Source organism: Melanerpes formicivorus, unplaced genomic scaffold, assembly GCF_026170545.1.
Source record: "Melanerpes formicivorus ecotype bairdi unplaced genomic scaffold, bMelFor1.0.p_v2 SCAF_10, whole genome shotgun sequence".
In the NCBI taxonomy this organism is placed as follows: Eukaryota; Metazoa; Chordata; class Aves; order Piciformes; family Picidae; genus Melanerpes; species Melanerpes formicivorus.
In genome coordinates, this window is record NW_027142362.1 from 10363736 (window position 1) to 10389497 (window position 25762).

General features: G+C 49.4%; 1 protein-coding gene across 1 annotated transcript in view; it reads right to left on the bottom strand.

The window, feature by feature from the left end:
• Positions 1 to 2516: 2516 nt before the first annotated feature.
• The window catches only part of UACA (uveal autoantigen with coiled-coil domains and ankyrin repeats), a 43357-nt gene continuing 20111 nt past the window's right edge, over positions 2517 to 25762 (bottom strand). The window contains exons 4-19 of the mRNA XM_068143583.1: positions 25571 to 25635; positions 24505 to 24562; positions 23392 to 23462; positions 23177 to 23283; positions 22070 to 22251; positions 21003 to 21040; positions 20056 to 20142; positions 17243 to 17350; positions 15329 to 15361; positions 14516 to 14614; positions 14275 to 14311; positions 12423 to 12475; positions 8316 to 11000; positions 6556 to 6708; positions 5629 to 5694; positions 2517 to 4428 (exon numbers count right to left, since the gene is read on the bottom strand). Coding sequence (XP_067999684.1) covers positions 4357 to 4428; positions 5629 to 5694; positions 6556 to 6708; positions 8316 to 11000; positions 12423 to 12475; positions 14275 to 14311; positions 14516 to 14614; positions 15329 to 15361; positions 17243 to 17350; positions 20056 to 20142; positions 21003 to 21040; positions 22070 to 22251; positions 23177 to 23283; positions 23392 to 23462; positions 24505 to 24562; positions 25571 to 25635 — 3914 coding nt within the window. The 3' untranslated portion in view covers positions 2517 to 4356. The remainder of the gene's footprint in view (positions 4429 to 5628; positions 5695 to 6555; positions 6709 to 8315; positions 11001 to 12422; positions 12476 to 14274; positions 14312 to 14515; positions 14615 to 15328; positions 15362 to 17242; positions 17351 to 20055; positions 20143 to 21002; positions 21041 to 22069; positions 22252 to 23176; positions 23284 to 23391; positions 23463 to 24504; positions 24563 to 25570; positions 25636 to 25762) is intronic.

Below are 25762 nucleotides of genomic sequence, written 5' to 3' on the forward strand. Positions count from 1 at the left end.
CATGGCACCAAGCACCCCATCAAGTCTCCTCCTGAACACCTCCAATGATGGTGACTCCACCACCTCCTTGGGCAGCACATTCCAAGGAGGTGGTGGAGTCACCATCATCTGGAGTATTGTGTCCAGTTCTGGGCCACTCAGTTCAAAGGAGACCTCAGGGAACTCAGAGTCCAGCACAGAGCCACAGAGGTGCTGAAGGCAGTGGAAGATCTCCCTGCTGAGGAAAGGCTGAGGGAGCTGGGGCTCTGTAGCTTGGAGAAGAGGAGCCTGAGGGGTGACCTCATTCATGTTTATCAAGATGTGAAAGGTGAGTGTCAGGAGGACAGAGCCAGGAGTCACCATCACTGGAGGTGCTAAGGAAGAGACTGGATGGGGTGCTTGGTGCCATGGTTTAGTTGAATAGGTGGTGTTGGGTGATAGCTTGGACTTGATCTCAAAGGTCTCTTCCAACCTGGTTAATTCTATTCAGTTCTTTACTGAGAGAAGGGCCAGGGAGAGGCTGAGAGGCTGCCCAGGGAGGTGGTGGAGCCACCACCCCTGGAGGTGTTCAAGATGCTGTAGATAGGTTGCTTCAGGATGTAGGTTAGTGGTCATGGTGGGAGGTCTTTTCCAACCTTAATGGTTCTATGATCACTACAAGCCCTTGGAAAAAGTGTCTTCCCCTCCCATCTTTCTTGCAGCCCCTCCCCAGCTTCCTTTTAGCCCAGTTCCCCACAATTCTGCCAACCCAAAACTCTGGATACAATAGATGAAAAGACAGACAACAATAGCCCCAGTAGGTATCTAGAAACCAACCCCAAACTCTGGAAATAGATGAAAAAATAGCAATAATAATGCCAGTAGGCATCTAAAAACCCATCACAAATGGTGGAAATGGGTAAAAAATCCCAAGAGTAATCCCAGCAGGCACCTAAAACCCAACAAAAATGGTGGAAATGGATAAAAAACCTCAACAATAATGCCAGCAGGCACCCAAAAACCCACCCAAAACCATGGAAATAGATTAAAAACCCAACAATAATGCCAGCAGGCATCTAAAAACCAACCCAAAAGTGTGGAAATAGATTCAAAATAGTAATAATAATGCCAGTAGGCATCTAAAACCCAGCAGAAATGGTGGAAATGGATTAAAACCCCAAGAATAATCCCATCAGGCACCTAAAAACCAACCCAAAACTGTGGAAATGGATTCATCATAATAATCATCACCCCAGCAGGCATCTAAAACCCAACCAAAATGGTGGAAAGGGATAGAAAAACCCCAACCACAACCCCAGCAGGCATCTAAAACCCAATCAAAATGGTGGAAAGGGATAGAAAAACCCCAACCACAACCCCAGCAGGCATCTAAAACCCAACCCAAATGGTGGAAAGGGATGTAAGAATCCAACCACAACGCCAGCAGGCATCTAAAACCCAACCAAAATGGTGGAAAGGGATAGAAAAACCCAACCACAACGCCAGCAGGCATCTAAAACCCAACCAAAATGGTGGAAAGGGATAGAAAAACCCAACCACAACCCCAGCAGGCATCTAAAACCCAACCAAAATGGTGGAAAGGGATAGAAAAACCCAACCATCACCTCAGCAGCCATCTAAAACCCAACCAAAATGGTGGAAAGGGATACAAAAACCCCAACCACAACCCCAGCAGGAATCTAAAACCCAACCAAAATGGTGGAAAGGGATACAAAAACCCCAACCACAACCCCAGCAGGAATCTAAAACCCAACCAAAATGGTGGAAAGGGATTAAAAACCCTAACCATAATCTCAGCAGGCATCTAAAACCCAACCAAAATGGTGGAAAGGGATGTAAAACCCCAACCACAACCCCAGCAGGCATCTAAAACCCAACCAAAATGGTGGAAAGGGATGTAAAAACCCAACCACAACCACAGCAGGCATCTAAAACCCAACCAAAATGGTGGAAAGGGATAGCAAAACCCAACCACAATCCCAGCAAGCATCTAAAACCCAACCAAAATGGTGGAAAGGGATACAAAAACCCAACCACAACCCCAGCAGGCATCTAAAACCCAACCAAAATGGTGGAAAGGGATAGAAAAACCCAACCACAACCCCAGCAGGCATCTAAAACCCAACCAAAATGGTGGAAAGGGATAGAAAAACCCCAACCACAATCCCAGCAGGCATCTAAAACCCAACCAAAATGGTGGAAAGGGATACAAAAACCCAACCACAACCCCAGCAGGCATCTAAAACCCAACCAAAATGGTGGAAAGGGATACAAAAACCCAACCACAACCCCAGCAGGCATCTAAAACCCAACCAAAATGGTGGAAAGGGATAGAAAACCCCAACCAAAATGGTTGAAATGGATATAAAAACCCAACCACAATCTCATCAGGCATCTAATACTCAAACTTGTTTTCCCACCTGCTGGAAGTTCACCCATTGCAACCTCACCACCCTTCCCCTCCCCAAGTTCTTCTGCCCACCCCTTTACAGAATTGAGCACTCCCACAGAAAACAAAGAAGAAGAAGAACAAGAAGGAAAAAAATCCACCACATTTTTATTGGTACTGTAAATATGGGAGAAAGGAGAAAACATGGAAGGCCCTCAGTAAGGGCACCATACAACAGCAAAACCTGCCAGAGTTAGGCTCTCTCTAAATAAGAGGTTCAAGTAATGCAATCAGGAGAAGAAGTTGGCTGAAAAAAAAACACAACACCCCACCAAAATGAGAGTAACCTGAAAGGAATCTGAGATGGTTCCTGGAATAGTCCTCTAAGAAGTGAAGGAGGAAAGCAGCAGGAGATCTGTTGAAGGACAGACACCTTGAAGTCATCTATTAAAAGTGTATCTCTAGGATAAAAACACCTGCCCTGCACCTTCAGCACTAGCTCTGCAGCCTCCCCCACGTGGCAGCTGGCTTCTCCAACTCCACAAGGCTCTCCAAGCCCCAAAAGAGGGCTTTCAAATAAGCAGAACACCACTAGGAAAACAACTAAAGGAGACCTAAGCCTGTGAGGGGCAGCTTGCTGGGAAGCTCAGTCAACAGTGGGCTTCCCCAGTCTGCTCCCCTGCCTGAAGTCCTTGTTTTTCAGGACCAGGGATGGGAAGCTTGTCTGCTTTGCAGCACGATGCCAGGCTGCCATGTGCCAAGCTCTAAGCTTTCAAGCAAGGAGGCTGAAGTTAACACAGCCACTGAGAGCACTTTGCTTTATTCCACCAGCCCCATGCATTAGCCAGCTCATTTCTCACTTGCTTCCTTTGATTAGTCCCTAATTTCATGTTCTCTTCCATAAAACACTTATTTATGGGAACATCTCCCTTCAGTTACTGCCCAATTCCTGTCTTGCATTAAGCCAGGTAGATCCCAAGGCAAATAAAAAGCCTCCTCTCATTCATCTTCACCATTTGCATCTGGAGATTGCAGTGCATAAATCCCAGTTAAGTGGAAAATGCCTTCAGCTTCCATGAGATAGGTGCTGGAAAATCCAATACCTGAATCATTTAGTGTCCAGTTTAACGAGCTGCTCACCCTGCACACCCATACGAGGCTTAATGAGGAATGAAATGAGAAGCAGGACTGTTGCACTTAGAGCCAAACTGCTGCTCTACAAGCTGTGACACTCCAGTCCCACAATTTCAGCCTCCACTCATCAATGTAATGAACCATTCCTGAAACAACAACAGCAACAACAAAAAAATAACCTGGAGGGGGGAAGGAGGGGAGGGAGGGAGAAAGGGAGCAAGCAAAATGAGTGTTTTGATGGCCAAAACCTGATTTAAGACTTGCAGCAAAAGCAAAGGCACTACAGCTGAAGCTTGGGTTTAAATAAAGGCTGCAACTTGGCCAGCCAAGTTACAACACAGCCCTAAAATAGCTCTCCTTCTACCTCTGCAGCTGACTTCCCAAGCACACTTGAGGTGGTCTTCATCAGCTTCTGTGACAAACCATCCACTTCCTCTTCATCATGAAAAGGAGATATACAGCTACCCTGCTCAGCCAGGCTCTTGTGAGCAGTGTGTTTGACAAGCACAGCATCAGGAGGTCATAAACTCTGGAGTTTCTAGGCCTTGCTTTAGCCAGTTGGGTCAATCAGACATCACAATAATTTCATCTACCATGTCATCATCTTGACAGTCAGCCTGTGAAGATGCTCCACATCTTCCCTTGCAGTGTCAGATCTGAGAGTTAGCAGCCCTGCTTTAGTGTTTGACAAGGAGAGAGAATGCTTCAGCCTTGGAGGTTTGCAGGTTCTAATTGCAGCTAGGCTACTACAACTGGATACATCTCCTGAAGGTCATCACTACCATCAGCAGCATCATCATCACAGCACTCCTACAGGATGCAGCAGCCTTCAAGAGCAATGGCACTACAGCACCTCAGCAAACAAGTCCCTGTCTCATTCGGATGATCTGTAGTAAAGCAGCTTGGACATCTTCATCCATGTGACCCTGGAGCAAGCAAACAGATAGAGGAAAGCAAAGAGCCTCATAAAGCATCAGTCAACATTAGGAGAGTCCTCCAAACTACCCCCAAAAAGCCTTCACTCCCTGGTGCATTTTCACTGCTCTCAGCAGATCTGATCTGCTTTGGGAATTCTTTTACTCCTTTCTCAGGACAGAAAACTTCAGACTTTCAAAGTCCCCCCCCCCAGAAGTGTTTCTGTGTGACCTGCCCCAGGTCATCCTGCTTTGGCAGGGGGGTTGGCCACGAGGATGATCAGAGGGCTGGAGCACCTCTCCTGTGAGGACAAGCTCAGATTGTTGGGGTGGTTCAGTTTGGGGAAGAGGAAGTTCCAAGGAGACCTTATTGTGACCTTTCAGTATCTGAAGGTGGCCCACAAGAAAGCTGGGGAGGGACTTTTTAGGGTGTTGGATAGTGATAGGACCAGGGGGAAGGGATCCAGGCTAGAGGAGTTTTAGATTAGACATCAGGAAGAAGTTCTTCCCCATGAGGGTGGTGAGACACTGGCACAGGCTGCCCAGGGAGGTGGTGGAAGCCTCATTCCTGGATGTTTTTAAGGCCAGGCTGGATGTGGCTCTGAGCAACCTAATCTAGTGTGAGGTGTCCCTGCCTATGGCAAGGGGGTTGGAACTGGATGGTCCTCGAGGTCCCTTCCAAGCCTGACAATTCTGTGATCTCTGGAGGTCCCTTCCAACCCCTAATGTTCTGTGCTTTTCCTCTCTGACACAGCAGCTTCCTTGAAGAAAAGAGAAGGGGAGGGGGAGAAGAAATTACTGCTCACACCCTCTGGGAACCCGCAGCTGCTGCTGCAGTCACGGCCCTTCACTTGCTGAAGTCATAAGACTTGGCTTAGTTGATTAAGTCTTTGTCCAGTGAGAGCCACAGGATAAATCTGCATTAAGGTTCTGACTTCTACTCAATCTCTGCCCAGAATTAATAACATATGAGACACTTCCAAGCAGGTCATTGCTCTGCCTAGTGACACAAAGACAAGAAGACGGCACAACAAAGCCACAGCTGTGGAGTTTCTCTGTCGGATCACCCCATTCTAAATTAAAGCTCCACGTGAAAACAGAAACCTAGAAGCTAGTTTTGAGTTCATCTGTGGTCTTCCAGTTGAAAACATGCCTCAGGACTCTCTCCATGGAGATGAGAGGGCAGAAGAATCTGAGGTTGGGGTCTCATACCTGTACAGCACTAAGAAGATGCGTCCGATAAACCGAAACGACCTCTTGGTGCTGCCTTTTAGCATCCTAAAAAACAACCAACGAGACAGGAGAAAGGAGGTGAGGTCATCACATCTCTTAACATCTGCTCTTGCCTCTCTCCAGCTCTGGAGGCTCAGTTTTGCACACACAAGCCAGCCCAAGCAGAATGTCAAGGTTAAAGTTACCATATCCCCCTCCATTAACCAAGAAACAACTCACTGCTTCACTTCTTTTATTGCTTGCTTGGAGCCAAGTGGTTTTGACAAAGGCTATCAGAGATGTGCTGCTCTGGGCTGTCAGCCCAGGTGATAAGATGAAGACCTTGTTTCATCACCACCATCAGCTGCTGGTTTAAACCCACCCAATTCAGCTTTTTGCCTTGCAAGGCTCACCCTAACAAATGCTGGTAAAGGCACATCCCAGCTCTGGGCAGATTTGCAAGCAGTTAACTCTGCTCTCGTATGATGCTTTGATCAGGAGCTCTGCTGAAGGTGTTTTGTGCACAAAAGCCCAGCACAAAGTGTTCCCTTTCCTTTTCCTGAGGGTCTCTTCTCAGCTTCCTGTGCTCCAGGCTGAACAACTCCAGGTCCTTCAGCTGCTCCTCATCAGACCTGTTCTCCAGACCCTTCACCAGCCTTGCTGCTCCAGCACCTCAATGTGAGGAGTGAGGGCCCCAGAATGAACCCAGGATTTGAAGTGTGGCTTCACCAGTGCTGAACACAGGGGGAAGTGTTGCTCACACTTCTCCTATTCCAGGCCAGGATTTTGGTGGCCACCTGAGCACACCACAGGCTAAGCTTGCAGCCACCCCAGTACTGCAGTGGCCACACAGCCATTCCCTTGCCTCCAGAAGGAACTATGAGCAATGCCACCACATCCCAGCCAACACCTCATGTGACTACTCACAGCCAGCTGCTGCTGCAGAGTTTTCACTTGGTTCTGGAGCATTTCAACCTGCTGGTTCTGCCTCTTGGAGGGGATCCCAGTGGTGTAGGTAAGCTGGGACAAACCGTTCAGAGCTTGCTTCAACCGCTCAACGTCGTTCAGCAGCTCCGTTATCTTTCCAAAGCAAAAGCACAGAAAACCTCAGTTAAGGAGGTGGCATTTACCAAAAAAAATCTCCTTTTCTTCAGCATTCTTTACTGGAACAGGTTGCTAAGAGAGGTGGGAGATGCCCCATCCACGGAACCATTCCAGGCGAGGTTGTTTGGGGCTCCAAGCAACCTGCTCCAGTTGCAGATGTCCCTGCTGGCTGCAGCAGGGCTGGAGTGGATGACCTGTAAAATGTCCCTTCCCACCCAGTCTGGGATTCAGTCAAATACTGATAAAGATCAGCAAGCATTGCCATGACACTAGCTAATGCTCTTCACTATCAGGGTGGTGAGACACTGGAACAGGCTGCCCACAGAGGCTGTGGACAGCTCATCCCTGGAAGTGTTTATGACCAGGTTGGAGATGGCCTTGAGTAACCTGGCAGAGTGGAAGGTGTCCCTGCCCATGACAAGGCACTTGGAACCAGATGATCTTTAAAAAATAGAACAGAATTAACCAGGCTGGAAAAGACCTTTGAGATCATCAAGTCCAACCTATCACCCAACAGCATCTAATCAACTCAACCATGGCACCAAGCACCCCAGCCAGTCTCTTCCTAAACACCTCCTGGGATGGTGACTCCACCACCTCCCTGGGCAGCACATTCCAATGGGAAATCACTCTTTCTGGGAAGAATTTCTTCCTAACCTCCAGCCTAAACCTCTCCTGGCACAGCCTGAGACTGTGTCCTCTTGTTCTGGTGCTGCTTGCCTGGGAGAAGAGACCAACCCCCCCTTGGCTGCAGCCTCCTTTCACAGGTAGCTGTAGACAGCAATAAGGCTTCCTCTGAGCCTCCTCTTCTCCAGGCTAAGCCACCCCAGCTCCCTCAGCCTCTCCTCACAGGGCTGTGCTCCAAACCCCTCCCCAGCTTTGTTGCCCTTCTCTGGACACATTCCAGCAACTCAACATCCTTCCTAAACTGAGGGGCCCAGAACTGGACACAGGACTCAAGGTGTGGCCTAACCAGTGCTCAGTACAGGCCCCTTCCAACTCAAGCCATTCTGTGACTCTGTGATTCATGACATGCTATCACTGCTTCACATTCTGCTTCCTAACACTGACATCTGTGAGGTGAGGTAGGGACCCCTGGAGGTCAGCCAGTGACAAATAACTTCTACTCATCAGAGGTTTGACCTAGAATCTCTCTAAAGAGCAATGAGCCATCAGAAGGTAAACCAGAGATGCTAAACAGATCCAGCTCTGACAGGTGAGTGAGCTTCTACCCACCCCAAAAGTGTCAAACCCAGCTTGGAAGTTCTGGCAGTTTAAAGGTGATGCCTGAAACCTACAAGGAATTAAAACCACTTAGCTTAGGATGAACAAAACCAGGACTTGATCTTAGACTGGGGCCAGTCCTGGGCACCTAACCCTGAGAACACAAAGTCATGCTTGAATACTTAAGCTGCTGTATTTGGAGTCCAGTTAATCAGAGGTTTGGGCTGGAAGGGACTTTAAAACTGTCCAGCTCCAACCCCCCTGCAATGGGCAGGGACACCTCCCACTAGACCAGGTTGCTGCAGGCCTCATCCAACCTGGCTGTCAGTTTAAGGGTAAGGAGCTTTCTGACATCCCACCTTGTTATCCTTGGCTTCCACCTGCTTTGCAGACTCCTGAATTCTCTTCTGCAAGTCAATGATCGTGGTCAGGGATTTATCACACCTTTCCTTCTGGTCTTTAATTTCCTGCTCGATGCTGCAGCTCCTCAGCTGCAGCAACTCCTTCTCATCCTTCAAGGAAAGCTCACTCCTTTTGGCTTGCACAGCCTCCTCACATGCCTCCTCATACTTCTTGTTCATGTTGGCCAAGTCCTCAGCCATGCCACTAAGCTGGGCCTCCAGAGAACTCTTCATGGAGCTGTACTCAGACAGCTCAACCACTTCTTTGCTCTCCAGCTCTGCTAAAGCTCGTTGACTAAGCTGAATCTCAGACTGCAGCTTCAAGATTTCCTCGTTTTTAACTTGGCTTTCCTCTTCCTTCTCCCTCAAGCTGGTTTTGATGGCTGCAATTTCCTGTTCAAGCTTTTCCTTCATTTGTGTGTATTCCACCAAGGGTACTGAAGACTTCTTCAGACCTGCCAGTTCCTGCTGCAGCTCTCCTACTCTCAGCGTTTCTTTCTCGTAACACTCTCTCTCACTCCTGAGGGCTTCCTTCAGCTCTTCTACAGTGCGACCAAGAGTCTCCTTCAGGGCTTCAATCTGCTCTGCCGAAAGCTGCTGAGCCTGCAGAGGCAGCTCAGGGCCCTGGTGGAGCTGAGGTTTCTCCTCCCTGTCACCTGTGTATCTCTGCAGCAGTTCCCTCAGCTGCTTGTTCAGCTCCTCCATTTTGCTTGCAAAGGTTTTTTCCACCTCACGCGACTTCTCAGCGAGGACGTAGTTCTGCTGCAGGTCTCTCTGGATGGACAGAACGCCCTCCCTGAGCTTTTCATTCTCCACTTTCAACTTCTGGCTTTCCTCCTGGCTCTCTCTGCACTTCTGTGCCTGCTCCTGCAGTTGTGCTTTCAGTTCTCTCACCGTGGCTTCAAAGCTTTGCTCTCTGTCTTCAAAGGAGGCGAGCGGGGCGTACTTGGACTTAATGCATTCCTGAATTGTGTCGAGCTCCTTCTTCTGGGCTTCAATTTCTGCATGCAACTGCAAAACCTCTTCCTGACCCCTCTTACATTCAGCTGTCAAGGCAGCATTGCTCTCCTGAAGCTCCTGCACACTCTTCTTCAAGGCAGCCACGGTGCTCTCGTGATCTTCCACGCTCACAAACTCCGTGTGCAGCCGACTCTCCAGGAGCCTCACCTGGTTTTTCAGAGTCCCATTTTCCTCGTTGACCCTCAGGAATTCTTGTTTGATCTCTTCAGCTTTTCCCTTCAGCTCTGACAGCTCCCTGTTACTCTTCTCCAGGGTGCTGTTCAGGACTGCTTTCACCTCCTCGTGCGTGGCGGCCAGCACGTACTGATCCCGGACAGCCTCTCTCATGGCTGCGTTTTCAGACGCCAGTTTGCCCACCTTGGCTTCTTCTTCATCACATCTCCTCTGGAGCTCAGCGAGCTGCTTTTCCAGCTCAACACCAGCAGATTTTAAAGCTTCCACTTCTCTTCTGTGCTGCTCAGGTGACAGGTACACAGCCTGCAAGCGGCTGACAGTCTCACTTAAGCTGTTCTTCTCCACCAGCAGCTTCTCGGCCTCTGCTTTGCTTTCGTCGTACTTCTTCGTTATGTCGAAAAGCTTCTTGGTCAGGTCCCCAACAGCCTGGTCGTTTGTTTTCTTCAGCTCCTCGTGAATTTTTAAAGGCACATTCTGGCTTTTCATTTCAGTTTTCAGCATTTGGATTTGCTGCTTCAGCATCTTGTTATCCACCTGGGATCTCTCCAGCTCCTTCTGCAGAGCCTGCTGCTTCTGAGACAGCTCGGAGATGGTCTTCCCGAGCTCCTCGGTCTTCTGCTCAAACCCGCTCCTCATCCGCTCGTGCTCTTCTGGCCTGATGTGCTGAGCAAGCTTGGCCTTCTGACTCTCAGATTCCCTCTTTAAAAGCAGGATCTCTGCCTGCAGCTTTTCACACTCTCCTTCCACCTTTGCCAGCTTCCTTGCTTTCTCATTCACCTCGCTGGACAACGAGCTCCTCATGCCTTCAAACTCCTCCGAGGGCACAGAGCAGGCTAACTTCGCCGCCGCCTCTTTCAGCTGCCCTTCCAGCTCCACCACGTTTCTCCCCCTTTTCTCCCGCTCCATCTCCGACTTGGCAAGTTCCTTCTGCAACTTTTTGTTTTCCTCCACGAGCCTTCCTTCATCCCTCCTGAACTCTGCCACCAGCAATTCGTTCTGCTTAATCTGGTTCCTCAGTTTCCCCACCTCAGCAGAGGCTCCTTCGTACTTGGCTTTCATTTCTTTCAGCTGATCCTTCAGCTCCTCCGTCGCCTTGCTGCTCCCCGCGGCGGCTTCGCTCGTCAGGTGATCTTTCAGAGCCAGAAAGTGGGTCTGCATTTGCTTCACTTTGCCTTCAGAGTCAAACATTCTCTTCTGCACATCCTTCAAAGCATCTTCCAGTTGTTTTATCTGCCCATCAGACTCTGCCTTGGTTCGCTCACACTCTGACGCCAGAGCTTTGCACTCCGACACCTTGTGAGCCAGCTCTCTCTGCAGCTTGCTGATCTCCTCCTTTGCTGCGCCATAGCAGGTCCTCACGTTGTCAAGCTCCTTCTTTAAAGTTTCCTTCTCTGAGGTGGATGATTGGGTGGGCAGGGAGAGCTCCAGGGGTCTCAGCATCGACCTAGACTGCAGGGAAATTGGCACAAAAATGAGACGACACTTAGAAGTCTGACAAGTCGCAGGCAGGTGAATTATCACACACACAACTCTCCCACATAACAGCTGCCTGAAACTGAGCAATGATTTGTCTGAAAACAGCAAAATAACAACCAAAAACTTGTCTGAAGGCAGCAATGGGATGAGAGGGAATGGTTTGAAGCTGAGGGAGGGGAGGTTTAGACTGGATCTTAGGATCTTCGGTATGAGGCTGGTGAGACTCTGGAATAGGTAGCCCAGGGTGGTTGGGGATGCCTCAGCCCTGGGGGTGTGCTCAAGGTCAGGCTGGCTGAGGCCTTGATGAGCCAGGTCTAGTTGAGGGCATCCCTGCCCATGATGGGAGGTTGGAGGAGATGATCTCTGGGGTCACTTCCAACCCAAACCACTGCTGGGTTTCTCTCTGGGAAACACTCATCTGCTCTTGCCCATATTGCAGAACCTGTGCATTTCAGCTTTCAGCAGTCTGGACTGTCACTCTGTAAGGCTGTTTCTAACCTTCAGACCCTACTGGCATTAAAGTGCATGCACACCCTTTATTTCCCTTCTTATTTGTCATCAATCACTCCTCTGCTAGAAGAAAATTGAATTTAAGGATCTCCCCCTTCCTGCAAAGCATGTGAAAATAGGTTTTAAAGGAATCAGATTATGCCATGGCCAGAAGAACTTCCTCTCTGAGAAAAGAAAACAATCCAGGGTCCAATAAAGGAGCTCTCAAAACCCCACCAGTTTTCCACTACCAAACTCAGGTTGTGGATGTCCTCTCCCTGGAGGTGTTCAAGGCCAGGGTGGATGAGGCCTTGACCAACATGATAGAGTGGAAGGTGTCCCTGCCCATGGCAGAGGGGTTGGAACTGGATGCTCTTTAAGGTCCCTTCCAACCCAACCCATTCTCTAATTCTGTGAAACTTCACAGCCTCCACTGGACTCTCTCCAGCAGTTCCCTGTCTTCCTCCAACTGGAGAGCTCAGAACTGGACCCAGGACTCCAAACATGATCTCCCTAGGGGCAGAGCAGAGCAGGAGGTGAACCTCCCTTGACCTGCTGGCCACACTCCTCTTCATGCTCCCCAGATCATTTGCCTTCATGGCTGTGAAGGCACATTGCTGGCTCAAAGGATGACAACCCCAACTGCACTTTGTGACTGCTGACCCAGCAGGCTCCTGCTTCTGTTGTACAGACCATTGAGCACTCAACCATCCCACAGCACTCAAAGCTGTGTCACAGCTGTGACTCTAGAGGGCACCAACCGTTAAGAAGAAACATCTCCAAGCAAGCAGCACCGAAAACGTTCCCCTCAGAAGCAGCCTTTAACTTGTGCACATACATCAGAGAATTTAGCTTCTCCTAGCAGAACTATCTTGGAATTCTCTCCAGTGGCAGAACATTGATTACCTGAGACTCCACTGCAAACACTTGGCCTTGTTTAAGCAGCAAATCTTCTTTTCCTAGGTGTGAAGAGCAAGCAGAAGTTAGTCTGTGTTTGAAACAGTGACACAGAACCACAGCAAACATGGCTGTCCTTTCTCAAGCTTGTTGTGCTCAACAGGACTGCTCTAGGCTGTAGATTGGTGTTTAAGGTGAAGAGTCTGGAGAACAGGTCCCTGAGGAACAGCTGAGGGAACTGGGGTTGTTCAGCCTGGAGAAAAGGAGGCTTCTGGCTCTCCACAGCTCTCTGAAAGGAAGTTGGAGTCAGCCTCTTGTCCCTAGTAACAGGTGATAGAATGAGAGGAAATGGCCTGGAATTGCACCAGGGGAGGTTTAGGTTGGAGATTAGAGTGGTCAGGCACTGGCGCAGGCTGCCCAGGGGGGTGGTGGGCTCACCATCCCTGGAGGGGTTCAAGAAACACAGGCATGGGATTTGGGGCCATGGTTCAGTGGCCATGGTGGACTCAATGGTCTTTTCCAACCAATGCAATTCTGTAATTCTATGAAATGTTTGGTACTGGAATCGTGGAAGAGTTTAGGTTGGGTGAGACCTTTAGGATCATGGAGTCCAACCATTAACCCAGCACTGCCAGGTCACTGATAAAACCATGGCCCTCAGCCCTACGTGGCTTTGAAACCCCTCCAGGGATGGGGACTCCACCACTGCTCTGGGCAGCCTGGGCCAGGCCTTCCCAACCCTGAAGGGCAAGAAATTTATCCTCATGCCCAACCTAAACTTTCCCTGGGGCAATTTGAAGCTGTTTCCTCTTGTCCTATCAACTCCTAACTCTTGTCCTAACAACCACTCCTGAATTAAGTCACACTGGAAATGTACACCAACTCCTCCTAAGGAAAAACCACCCCAGCCCTGCCAGGCTCTTTAAACTGTTCTGTGAAGCAGCCACCTTGAGCTAACTGCATGTCTGCACCTGACCACACCTGGCAGAAGCATCTTCTTGCACTCCAAATAAATGATCCTTCCTGACAGGCAGCCAAACAGCTCCCACAATGGCTCATGACAGATTAAGCAACACCTTGAGTTACACAAGTGCAAGCCAGGCCTGTAACCACATTGGAAGCCAAAGACTTCAGCTTCGGGAAATGGAACCAGAAGGGTAAAGGTGAGGTCTTGTGGTTAAAGTTGCTTTCAAACCTGCCTGCACTCAAGCTTTCATGATGACCATGGTTTTCCTGCAAGGAGCATTCATAGAATCAGAGGAATTGTTTAGGTTGGAAAAGATCTAAGATCATCAAGTCCAACCCATCAACCCAACACCACCATGGCCATTAAACCATGTCCCAAAGTGCCATGGCCACAGGTTTCTGGAACACCTTCAGGGATGGTGACTCCACCACCCCCCTGGGCAGCCTGTTCCAGTGCCTGACCACTCTTGCAGCAAAGAAAATTTTCCTAACACCCAACCTAAACATCCTCTGGGGCAACCTGAGGCCATTTCCTCTCATTCTACCACCTGGTACTAGGGGGAAGAGACCAACCCCACCTCACTACAGCCTGCTCAAGGATGGAAAGGTAAAGGCTCAACATGGAGCACAGCCCTTACCCAGCCTGCTTTTCATGTTGTGGGAAGACACAGAGTGACAATGGACATTTCACAAGAGCAGTCACCCACAAAACTGCTCAGCAGTGTCCTAGCACCGGGGTACAAACACAACTGCACCCAGCTGACTGCACACTTAGGTATGGACAAACATCATGCTTAAGACCAAGAAAAGGAAGAAACACCACCACAACCACCCTTGTCCATGCATTCTAACACTGCATCATGCATGGCAAGTTGGAAGGAGTCAATATACTTACTGTTCCCAAAGGTACTTCCAGGTCCCAGCAAGTCAACCTAAAGAGTCAACAGAGAGAGAGAGAGAGAGAGAAAGGAACAAAGCTGAAAATTCACCTCAACTTTTTCCTGCATGGTTTAAAGGGCAGGGAAAGCTTTAACAGTGAGGTCATCACTTAAGACTTCCAACAATTTCAGGCTGCTGAAGTCTTTACTGCTGGCAAACATCAGTTGCTATGTTACCTCTCCAACCAAAGCACGTACCTCGTAGTACTTGAGTTTGGCTTTGAGAGCTTCAATAGTCCTCAAGCTTTCCTCCTGCTGTTTCTCCTTGCTGGTGAGGATTTTCTTCAACTCATCCTTCTGAAAGGGAGAAAGAGGGCCACATAGCCAAGAAGGGGCAGATTTCTAACATCTCAAGCAATTGCCTGCAGTGTGGGGGGTTGAACTCGAAGCAAGCAGCAGCATGGGAAGAATCCCTGACTTTGACTTTGGAGTTGGTCCACAACCCTTGAGTCTTGAAGAATGAGGCAAGGGAATATGCACCAACATAATTAGGTAGTGCTTAATGTGTCCTCATTTCTTAGTCTTGCATTACTGAAAGTCACTAAAGGGATACTCAAGTCAGCTGTAAAGGCACCGTGGGGATTACAGGTACTATTTGTAGCAGCAGACATGCTGTGCAGCTGGTGAACCCAGCAGGCACTAGGAGATAGCATTAGGACTGATACAATTTAGCATCTCCCAGAATCCCAGCATGGTGGGGGTTGGAAGGGACCTCTGCAGATCACCCACTCCAACCCCCCCCTGCTAAAGCAGCTTGCACCCACAGCAGCTTGCCCAGTGCCCAGCATCGCAATGGCCAGGGGGGCGGGTTTGGAAGCTCTCCAGACAAGGAGACTCCACAACCTCTCTGAGCAGCCTGCTCCAGGGCTCTGGCACCCTGAAATTCAAGAAGCTCCTCCTGGTGTTGAGGGATTTCCAGGCAGCTTTTGTTTTCTCTACTCCATGACTGAAATGCAATGGCCACTTCCCCTGTTTTAAAGCTCCATGACTCTTTAAGGTGGTATCTCATACCTCATTTTCAAGATCATCTGCAAACATTTGCTCCTGCAAAAATAACAAAAGAAATCCCCCCACCCCCCAAATCAATTTCTTTAGTAAGTATTTCAGGGACTCAGTCAGAGTTTTAGTGCCAAACCTGCCCCAGTCTCTAATGCTACACACTTCTGACTGTTCCCCTTTCACATCTAACCTCTGGCAAAAGACCTAAGCAGTAGTGAAGGAGTTCTGGGCCCCTCAGTTTAAGAAGGACATCGAAACACTTGAAGGTGTCCAGAGAAGGGCAATAAGGCTGGGGAGAGGTCTGGAGCAAAGCCCTGTGAGGAGAGGCTGAGGGAGATGGGGTTGTTTAGCCTGGAGAAGAGGAGGCTCAGGGGAGACCTCATTGCTGTCTACAACTCCCTGAAGGGAGGTTGTAGCCAGGAGGGGGTTGGTCTCTTCTCCCAGGCACCCAGCACCAGAACAAGAGGACACAGTCTCAAGCTGTGCTAGGGGAAGTTTAGCTTGAGGTGAGGGGAAAGTTCTTCCCAGAGTTGTTAGCCATTGGAATGTGCTGCCCAGGGAGGTGGTGGAGTCCCCATCCCTGGAGGTGTTCAGTTCAAGAGGGGATTGGAGGTGGCACTTGGTGCCATGGTTTAGCAGTCATGAGGTGCTGGGTGACAGGTTGGACTTGATGATGTCTGAGGTCTTTTCCAACCTTACTGATTCTATGACGATGTTTCTATGCTGGACAGAGCAGTGCCCCTTGCCATGCAAACAGGAAACTGGAGTCTCTCTTTCACTGCCTAATTCCTGCACTCCTGAGGCAGAAGGGATGTTAAGAAGCTTGCTGTTGTTGGAAAAGGAACATTAAGGCATTGGGGGGTTGGTTTCAAAGGAGAGAAGCTCAACCAGCAAATGGCTCTGAGGAGAATCATTCTGCCTACCCCCACGGAGGGGAAGCTGCACACACATTTTAAGCCCCTACAACAGAGAAAGTGAACTGAAAATGTCAGCCCCTTCAAAAGCTAAACAAAAAGAAAAGGATTGCTGGGTTTATTTCCCTTCTCACCTCTACTGCTCATATCTAAAGTGACCTCTTCCTTGAGGTCTCAACTGCTACAAAAATGCAGTGAAGAAGCCAAATGGGAGCCCCTAAAAGGCTAAAAATTCTTTCTGGGTTTATTTTCCTCCTCACCTCTGCTGCTCACTTTTAGACCTCAAGACAGAGGTCTAAAGCAGTGGGTTTAAACCAGAGGTCTTAACAAGATGATTTCAGCCACAGGGGGTGAGAAATTCCCTACTTAAACCCCTTTTTTTTTGCCACAAGATTCTTTGTGTGTTTTCACTCCCAGTGGCAGCTGGAAAACAAGCAGAGCTGACACACACCATCTATGGTTAACTGTGCAGGTGAGGTTTACTCTCCACATGATGAGGTGCAGGAACATCTCATGGCTCACCTTAACATCAAGGTAGAGCCAGGAAGTGCTAAACTGCTCAAATTTAGCAATAGCAGTGAGTGAAGCTGTAAAAGGCTCTCCTCACGTTCAGGATCTTACAAAACCAAAGGCTTTGGCAGCAGAAGAAAGTAACTGTGATACAGAAAGAGTTCCCAAGGCAGCAGTGAAAACCACACCCCCATTCCACATGCTTTCTGTTCTGCTGTCATTGAATGGCTTGGGTTGGAAGGGACCCATCTAGTTCCAACCCCCCACCTCCCACTAAACCAGGTTTGCTCAAGGCCTCATTCAACCTGGCCTTGAACACCTCCAGGGAGAAGGTAATCCACAACCTCCCTGAGCAACCTGCTCCACTGTCTCACCACCCTCACTGGAATGAACATCTTCCTAACCTCCAGTCTAAATCTCCCCTCCTCCAGCTTCTACCAGCCTCCACTGCCAGCATCAGGTGGTTATTCCAGGCTTCAAGCTGTTCCCACACCAAGCTTACCTCGTTGAGCTGGAGCTGGAGCCCACTGATCCTATCCAGCAGCATCCTTTGCTCCTCTTGCACTTCTCTCATCCGGTCTTTCAAATCTTGATTTTCTAACTCCAATTCCTTTAACAGGTGGGGGGGGGGGGGGGGGCGGGAAATAAGAAATAAAATAAGAAGGAACACCACCACCATACCCTGGAGCCATTCCAGGGCAAGTTGTTTGGGGACTCAGAGCAACCTGCTCTGGTCGCAGATGTGCCTCCTGACCACAGGTTGGACTAGAGGACTTTTAAAGGTCCCTTCCAACCCAAATCATTGTCCTAATTCCACACACATCCATAGAATGAGGCTTAGGGTGGAAGGGACCTCAGAGGTCATCTATTCCAACCTGGCAGGGACACCTCTCAGCTAGACTAGGTTGCTCAAGGCCTCATCCAGCCTGGCCGTGACCACCTCCAGGCAGGAGGCATCAACAACCACCCAGGGCAACCTGTTCCAGAGTCTCATTACCCTCATACTGAGAAGCTTCTTCCTAAGATCCAGTCTAAACCTACTCTCCCTCAGCTTCAAACCCTCCCCCCTACCCCCAGGAAACTAAACCTGAAGCAGCAGTTTGAGCAGTAACTACAGACACCAAGCCTTGCCTAACGAGTCCCCTAATGATTCTGTGGCCTCACTCCAGGTCTGTCTCAGTCTGAGAGTTTATCTCAGCCCAAGCTGCAGAGCCTTCAAGCCTTACAGCTCTACATAGCTCATCCTCCTGTCAGTGTGCATAGAGGGTTGGGAAAGCATGAGCAGAGAAAAGATGCTGACAGCACTCCAGAGGCTGCTTATCTGCTGTCTGCTAACGAGTCAAAATAACTGATGCTAAAACAATTCCTGAAGCCCAACCGCCGCAGCCAAAGGTGTGATGAAAGAGCCTCACAGGCAGGAAGCAGAGCGACCTTTAAATGTGCTAACTGTTCCAGCAGCCACAGGAGACGCCCTGGGAACTTGTAATAAAGCCAGCACATGAAAATGATAGCTCTGTGCTGTCAAGAGCTCCCATCCAAACAATAAACCACCTTTAACTCTTGCCTGATCACCGCTGCCCCAACTGCAGGGACTGCTTGAGCTCAAAGCAGAGCAAGCTGCACTTAGAGGTCTTTACCAGAGAGTTATGGAATGGTAGGGGTTGGAAAGGACCCCATCAGAGCAGGATCACCTAGGGCAGGTCACATATCCAGGCAGGTGTTGAAAGTCTCCAGAGAAGGAGACTCCACAGCCTCTCCTGGCAGCCTGCTGCAGGGCTCCAGCACACTCGCACCAACAAAGTCTCTCCTCGTGCTGAAGTGGAACTTCCTGTGTTCCCATCTGCATCCACTGCCCCTTGTTCTGTCACAGGCCAGCACTGAAAAGAGCCTGGCCACTTCTTGAAGCCTACCCTTCAGATATTTACAAACATTCGCAAGATCTACTCTCAAGCTGCTACTCTCCAGACTAAACAGCCCCAAGTCTCTCAGCCTTTCCTCATCAGAGAGATGGTTTCAGTCCATCATCCTCATAGCCTCCCTTAGACACTCTCTAGTACATCCTTGTCCCTCTTGAACTGGGGAGCCAAGAACTAGACATAGTACTCTAGATGTGGTCTGACCAGGGCAGAGCAAAGGGAGAGAAGAATCTCCTCTGACCTGCTGGCTACACTCTTCTTCATGCACCCCAGGATACCACTGGCCTTATCCTTTCAGTACAGGCTGGAGCAGAATGAAGGCTTTGATTGTTCAGTGCAAAGCTTAGAACAGACTAGAGTAGAGTAGAGTAGAGTAGAGTAGAGTAGAGTAGAGTAGAGTAGAGTAGAGTAGACCAGACCAGACCAGACCAGACCAGGTTGGAAGAGACCTTCAAGATCATCAAGTCCAACCCATCATCCAACACCATCTAATCAACTCAACCATGGCACCAAGCACCCTATCAAGTCTCCTCCTGAACACCTCCAATGATGACAATTCCACCACCTGCCTGGGCAGCACATTCCAATGGGCAATCTCTCTCTCTATGAAGAACTTTCTCCTCACCTCCAGCCTAAACTTCCCCTGGCATGGCTTGAGACTGTGTCCTCTTGTTCTGGTGCCAGTTGCCTGGGAGAAGAGACCAACCCCCACCTGGCTACAACCTCCCTTCAGGTAGTTGTAGATTGCAATAAGGTCTCCCCTGAGCCTCCTCTTCTGCAGGCTAAGCAACCCCAGCTCCTCAGCCTCTCCTCACAGGGCTGAGCTCCAGACTCCTCCCCAGACCTTCCAACAAGTCAACCTCTTTATCCTAAACTGAGGAGCCCAGAACCAGACACAGTACACAAGGTGTGGCCTGACCAGTGCTGAGTACAGGGGCACTGTTTACCTGTGTGAAAACTGTAGTGCCATAGTCACAGGAGGAGAAAATGAACACTAGTCAGTAGATCCTATGATACAGGTTGCTTGGCCACGAGTAAACCTTCCCCCTGGCCACCACTAAACCTCTTGAGAGCACTGCAATAAACCTTCCTGCTTTGTGACCCTGGGATTTTACTGCAGGCAGAAGGAGCAGAAGGTGAAGAGCTGGGCAAGGTAAAGACATGAAGAGGCTTGCAATCATTTGTTACCCAAACAAGGATTTTGTTCCTGAAAACCTTTACAGCCTCTCTGCATAATTGCCACATTACAGGCACGCAATTAAGCTTTAATTAAGCAGCAATAGACCTGACCTTTCCTAGCAGAACTGCTAGCTCATTTTACAAGCACATCTTGACTGGAGCAGGTCTGGTTGACTGTGAGGGTGGGAATAGAGCAGACACAGCAATCCTCCTCACTTACCTGAGCATTATGATCCTTCTGATACAGCTTGACATTCACATCCTCCTGCGTGTGCAGCCGGTTCCACTTCTGTGACATGTTAGCAACCTGGCAATGCAACAATGAAGCCTTCAGCTCAAGAGAGAATGGGGTTGGGGTGGAAGGGACCTTAAACATCACCTAGTTCCAACCCCATGCCATGGGTAGGTACACCTCCCAATAGGCCAGGTTGCTCAAGGCCCTGTCCAACCTGACCTTGAACACCCCCAGGGAGGAGGCACCACCAACCTCCCTGGACAACCTGCTCCGGTGTCTCACCACCCTCACTGGAAAGAAAAGAATTTCTTCCTAACCTCCAGCCTGAATCTCCCCTCCAGTCTCAATCCATCCCCTCCCTGCCTCCATTTCAGCTTCCAATGGGGGGCAATACCACAAACACCCACGTTCTGACAGGTGGCTTCTCACAGGGGTCACCCAGAGCTCAGCCAGCCAGCAAACAGTCAAAGCTCTAACCCTGAATGTGCAAATCACCAGGTATTTGCCACATCAGCAGCCACAGCATCTGAGTAGGGAGGGAATCTTCTCAGCTAAGTAAGAATCTAAGGATCACAGGATGTCAGAGGTTGGAAAGGACCTAAAGAGATCATTGAGTCCAGCGCCACTGCCAGAGCAGGGCCATAGAATCCAGCACAGGTCACAGAGGAACACATCCAGACAGGCCTTGAAAGTCTCCAGGGGAGAAGACTCCACAACCTCTCTGGGGAGCCTGTTCCAGTGCTCTGTGACCCTTACAGTAAAGAAGTTCCCCCTTGTGTTGAGGTGGAACCTCCTGTGCTGCAGCTTACATCCACTGCTCCTTGTCCTAAGGTTTTATAATACACTAATTTCACATCACAACATCATCTTAAGGGCCCTTTCAACACCACCAGTGACAGACTGGCTTGGGAGATGCTCATATCCAACCTTACCTTTTGTTCAGGCTGCCCTCTCTTCATGCTGCCTCTTGCTGAAAAAGCACCACAGAAAGAGTGAGTTCAATGCATTTCCCTCAGCCTCATGCAGCACATTCAGCCAATTCTGTCTACTTTCCATCTTGGGAGGACATTGCAAGAAATAAATTCACCCTTCTTCAGTCAATCAACCACAGAAACAAGTGAAAAGTTTGTCTGCAGCTAAAGCTAAATAGCTCCCAAAAATCAACACTGCAATGCCAGGCTCAGCAACCTTAAGGCTGCATTTACCTTGCAACAGAATCATTGTTTGGGCTGGAAAAGACCTCTAAAATCAAGCCCCACCATCAACTCAACACCACCACATTCCCCAAGTGCCATGTCCACACATTTCTTGTACCCCTCCCAGGGGTGGTGACTCCACCACCTCCCTGGACAGCCTGTTCCAATCCCTGACCACTCTTTTAGCAAAGAGGTTTTTCCTGATGTCCAACCTACACCTCCCTTGGCACTATTTCAGGCCATTTCCTCTCCTTCTGCCATGTGATACTAGGGAGAAGAGACCAACCTCCACCTCAATCCAACCTCCTTTCAAGGAGTTGTAGAGAGCCAGGAGGTCTCCCTTCAGCCTCCTTTTGTCCAGGCTTAACAACCTCAGGTCCCTCAGGTGCTTCTCACCAGACCTGTTCTCCAGACCTTCACCTGGTCTCTGGACCTACTCCAGCTCTTCAATGTCATCCTTGGAGTGAGGGGCCCAAAACTGAATGCAGGGTTCAAGATGTGGCCTCACCAGTGCCCAGCAGAGGGGAACAAACACTTCCTAACCCCTGCTGACCACACTATTGCTGATCCAGGCCAGGATGTTGGTGGCTTCTTGGCTACCTGGGTACACTGCTGGCTAAACCAACCTCTTCCCCAAGACCTTCTTCCCCCTCCCAATCAGGCAGCTTATCACTTTTGCTGTTGCTGCTGTTCAAAGAACTACATCTGCCCTCCAAAGCAAGCCAGTTCCTGAAGGCAGAGCAGTGGGAAGAGCACCAAACAGGAGAGTAACCCCGAACCCACGACAGCCAGGTGCTTCATACCTTTGCTGGAATCCTCAAGGGCAGCTTTTATTAAAGCCAAAATGTCAATATTGTCACCAATTCGGGCATAGTAAGCACAGTCATGACCAAGGCCATCAGTCAAACTAACATCAGCACCATTCCTGAGCAACACTTCCACTGCATCCTTGCAGCCGTATTCACAGCCTAGCATTAAGGCAGTCCTGAGGATGAGGAGAGAGATTGGATTCAGAGACTTGAGGGTCTCAGCCTTCAGGGGAGCAATCACAGCAATAATCCTTCCTACCCTCCTGTCTAGTGATGGGAACTCGAGGCAAGGACTCTTTCCTCTATCAAGAGAGGAAGCTGAGCTTCCAAGAGTCGTTTGCTCAATGGTTAAATATTTGTCTAAAAGCAAACAATGCTCTAAGAGCAGCATTCCCCTGGAACTCAACATAAACCTCAAGCCTTTGAGAGCCACCCAGTGTTTTGAAAACTATGACTTTGGCTCCCTCTCTCTCTAGTTAGATGCAGACCTCAGACACAACAAAGCAGGAGAGGGTTTAGACAAAGCTGGAGGAGGCAAGTACTTGGGAGTCCTGGCAACACAAGCCGAACGCTTGCCAGCTCCAGAACATGCAATGCAAGGATCCATGCTTTGTCCCACAGCAGCCTCATCTCCACGGGCCACCAAGCAGCCATCTTCCAAGAAACAACTGGCAGAAGCAGTAGTTGCAAAGCCCCCTTCCTTGATCTCAGGAGCAAATGTTTCAAGGCCTTTAGGTTTCTTTGAAGCCACGATGGGACTCAAGTGCTTCTTGACCAAGCACCACTTTTGTCATGATTCATTTTGCATGTTGACCCTCAAAGGGTGCAAGATGCAGTTCTACAACCAAAGCCTTCAGCAAACAAACTCCACTTCCTCTGCTGGCAGCAGCCATCTAACTATTTATCTGAGCTGCAAGCAGCAGCAATTACGAAGGCCATGCCTGATCCGTGTCATTGCTCTGGCACATCCACTCCTGAACTCAAGCCCAAGTTCTTTTCCACTGAACTTAGCCTTTTTTGTTCTGCAGCCTGTAAGTCAAAGGAGAGCTTTCCACCCTTGAAATGTCAGCAGGCACCCTGACAAGCCTCAGCAAGTGTTACCTGTTTTGTTTGTCCCTGGCATTAACATCTGCTCCTCTGTCTATCAGAAGCTGACAAACGGTGGGACGACACATCTGAGCGGCCAGCACTAGCGGTGTCCTCCCATCCTGCAGGGAGGGAGAGGGAAAGAAAAGTAAGGATAAGGAGAAAAAACAAAGAAAGCACAAGAACTCAAACAGGGTTTGTGCAGGAGAAGGCTCAAAGCAGCAACTTACTCCATCTTTTGAGTTCACTGAGGCCCCATGATCGCAGAGCAGTTGTATGCTGGAGGAACAGTCTGACATCGCTTGAAAGAGAAAGAGCAAGAGCAAGTCACATCCTGGGTGACACTCCAAACACCTCCACAAGCTAAAGCATGACAAGGCTCTAGGACCTAGTTCCCAGACAACCATCTCAGAAACATGTGGAGGAAATCAGGCTCTACTGTTTGAGACACTGCAGAGCAGAGTGAGGATGAAGGGAATCCAGAGTGATGGGATCTTAACCTGCTAACCTCATTGTCCTGAAACACTGCTCCTGCTACTTGCTTGAGGTTTGATTCATGGGCACCAGGAGAGACCCTCAGACCTACAGCCTCTGCTAAGACTTTTCATAGAATAGCAGAATGACAGGGGTAGGAAGGGATCTCTAGAGAGAGAGTCCAAGCAGGATCACCCAGGGCAGGCCACAGGAACACATCCATGTGGGTTTTGAACCTCTCCAGAGGAGATATCACAACTTCCAGGGGCAGCCTGTTCCAGGCCTCCAGCACCCTCACACCAAGGAACACTTCCCTCGTTTTCAGATGGAAGCTCTTGGGTTCCAGTTTGTGCTCAGTGCCCCTTGTCCTGTCACTGGGCACCACTGAGAAGAGTCTGGCCCTATCCTCTTGCCCCCCACCCTTTCTCTCTTGCTGAGCATTGAGCAGGTCCTCTCTCAGGCTGCTCTTCTCCAGGCTCAACAGCCCCAGGGCTCTCAGCCTTTCCTCATCAGACAGATGTTCCACTCCATCATCCTCATACCCTCTGCTGGATTCTCCCCAGTAGTTCCCTGACTCTCTTGAACTGGGGAGACCAGATATGGTCTCACTAGGGCAGAGTAAAGTGGGACAAGAAACCTCCCCCAGCCTGCTGGCCACACTCTTCTTCATGCAGCCCAGGAGATCAGTGGCTCTCTCATGAGGGCACACTGCTGTCCCATGTATAACAACTCTGTCATTGAGGACAGGCATCATGAGAAGAGAAAACCATTTTCTCCTCATGCAGTAGGAGAATCTGAGCCATCTGAAAATCAACTGAAGCTAAATCTGCATTTCCCACTCCAGTCAGGGGGGAAGCAAAAGCTTTTACCTGCATCATGAAGAGCAGTTCTTCCTTGAAGATCCACATTCTCTGTTGGGCAGTTGTACTGTTAAAATAAGCAAGATCAGCTGAGATCCAGAGTGCACTGAGCAAGCATCAAATGTTCTGAGGTTTGAATGAAAGCAATAAAAAGTGCCTGCATTAAAGACAGATGTTTAGCTTGTGGTTTAGAAACACAGTGCCATGCAGGAACTGACAGGCTGTGGCTACAGGCACTTTGATGCTCTGAAGACCTTGATCAAGAGTTGTAGAAGTTCCCAGAGTTCAAACACATTCACATCTTCCTCATCCCAGTGAAGTACAAAGTAATACAAACAGCACACAAAACTAAGACCCTGCCAACATCATCTCATTAGTGACAGATTGAGGATATGAATGTCCATCACGTGAGGACAATCAGCTCTCCCCCTGGGGGAGAGCCCCATGAAGAGCTCAATGCTCCCCTTGGGGAAGAGACCTGTGAGGCAGATCCCATCCCTTGGGTGGACCTTTCGGTGTTACTGCTCCTAAAGGCACTCATGAAAGGAGCACCAGGTCTGAAGAGGCACCCAAGCTCCTTTTTATTCCAGAAGCAGAAACCACAGCTTGATTTGCTTGCCTGTGAGCAGACCAAAAAAGCTTTCAGCACCCTTTCAGCCACAACCCCTTCAGTACAAATGAAAGGCCTTTCCCCCACGACTGTCTCACTGTTAAAATCAATGCAAGTCCACAGCCACATTAATGCAATTCCACAGGACACAGTCTCAAGCTGTGCCAGGGGAGGTTCAGGCTGGATGTTTGGAAGAAGTTCTTCCCAGCAAGAGAGACTGGCTGCCCAGGGAGGTGGTGGAGTCACCATCCCTGGAGGTGTTTAGGAAGAGACTGGATGGGGTGCTGAGTGCCATGGTTGAGTTGATTGGATAGTGTTGGGTGATAGGTTGGACTCGATCTCAAAGGTCTTTTCCAACCTGGTTAATTCCATTCTAAAAGAAAGAAGTGGCACATGCCCATTTGGAACCTTCTTGCCCCTCTCAAGCAATCAAGCCCAACCCAAACAAGCTGTCTCCTCCAGTACCTGCAGCAGCTTCTGCAGACACAAAGCATGTCCGTACTTCGCAGCTAGGTGCAAGGCGTTCCTGCCTGGGGAGAGAAGAACACCAAACCCCAGGTCAGCTTGGAGCATGCCATGAGAAGCACCAGACACAAACCCAGCGTGCTTGGGGTGGTGCTCAGCAAGGTTAGCACTAATCCCGAGACACTGCTCCCT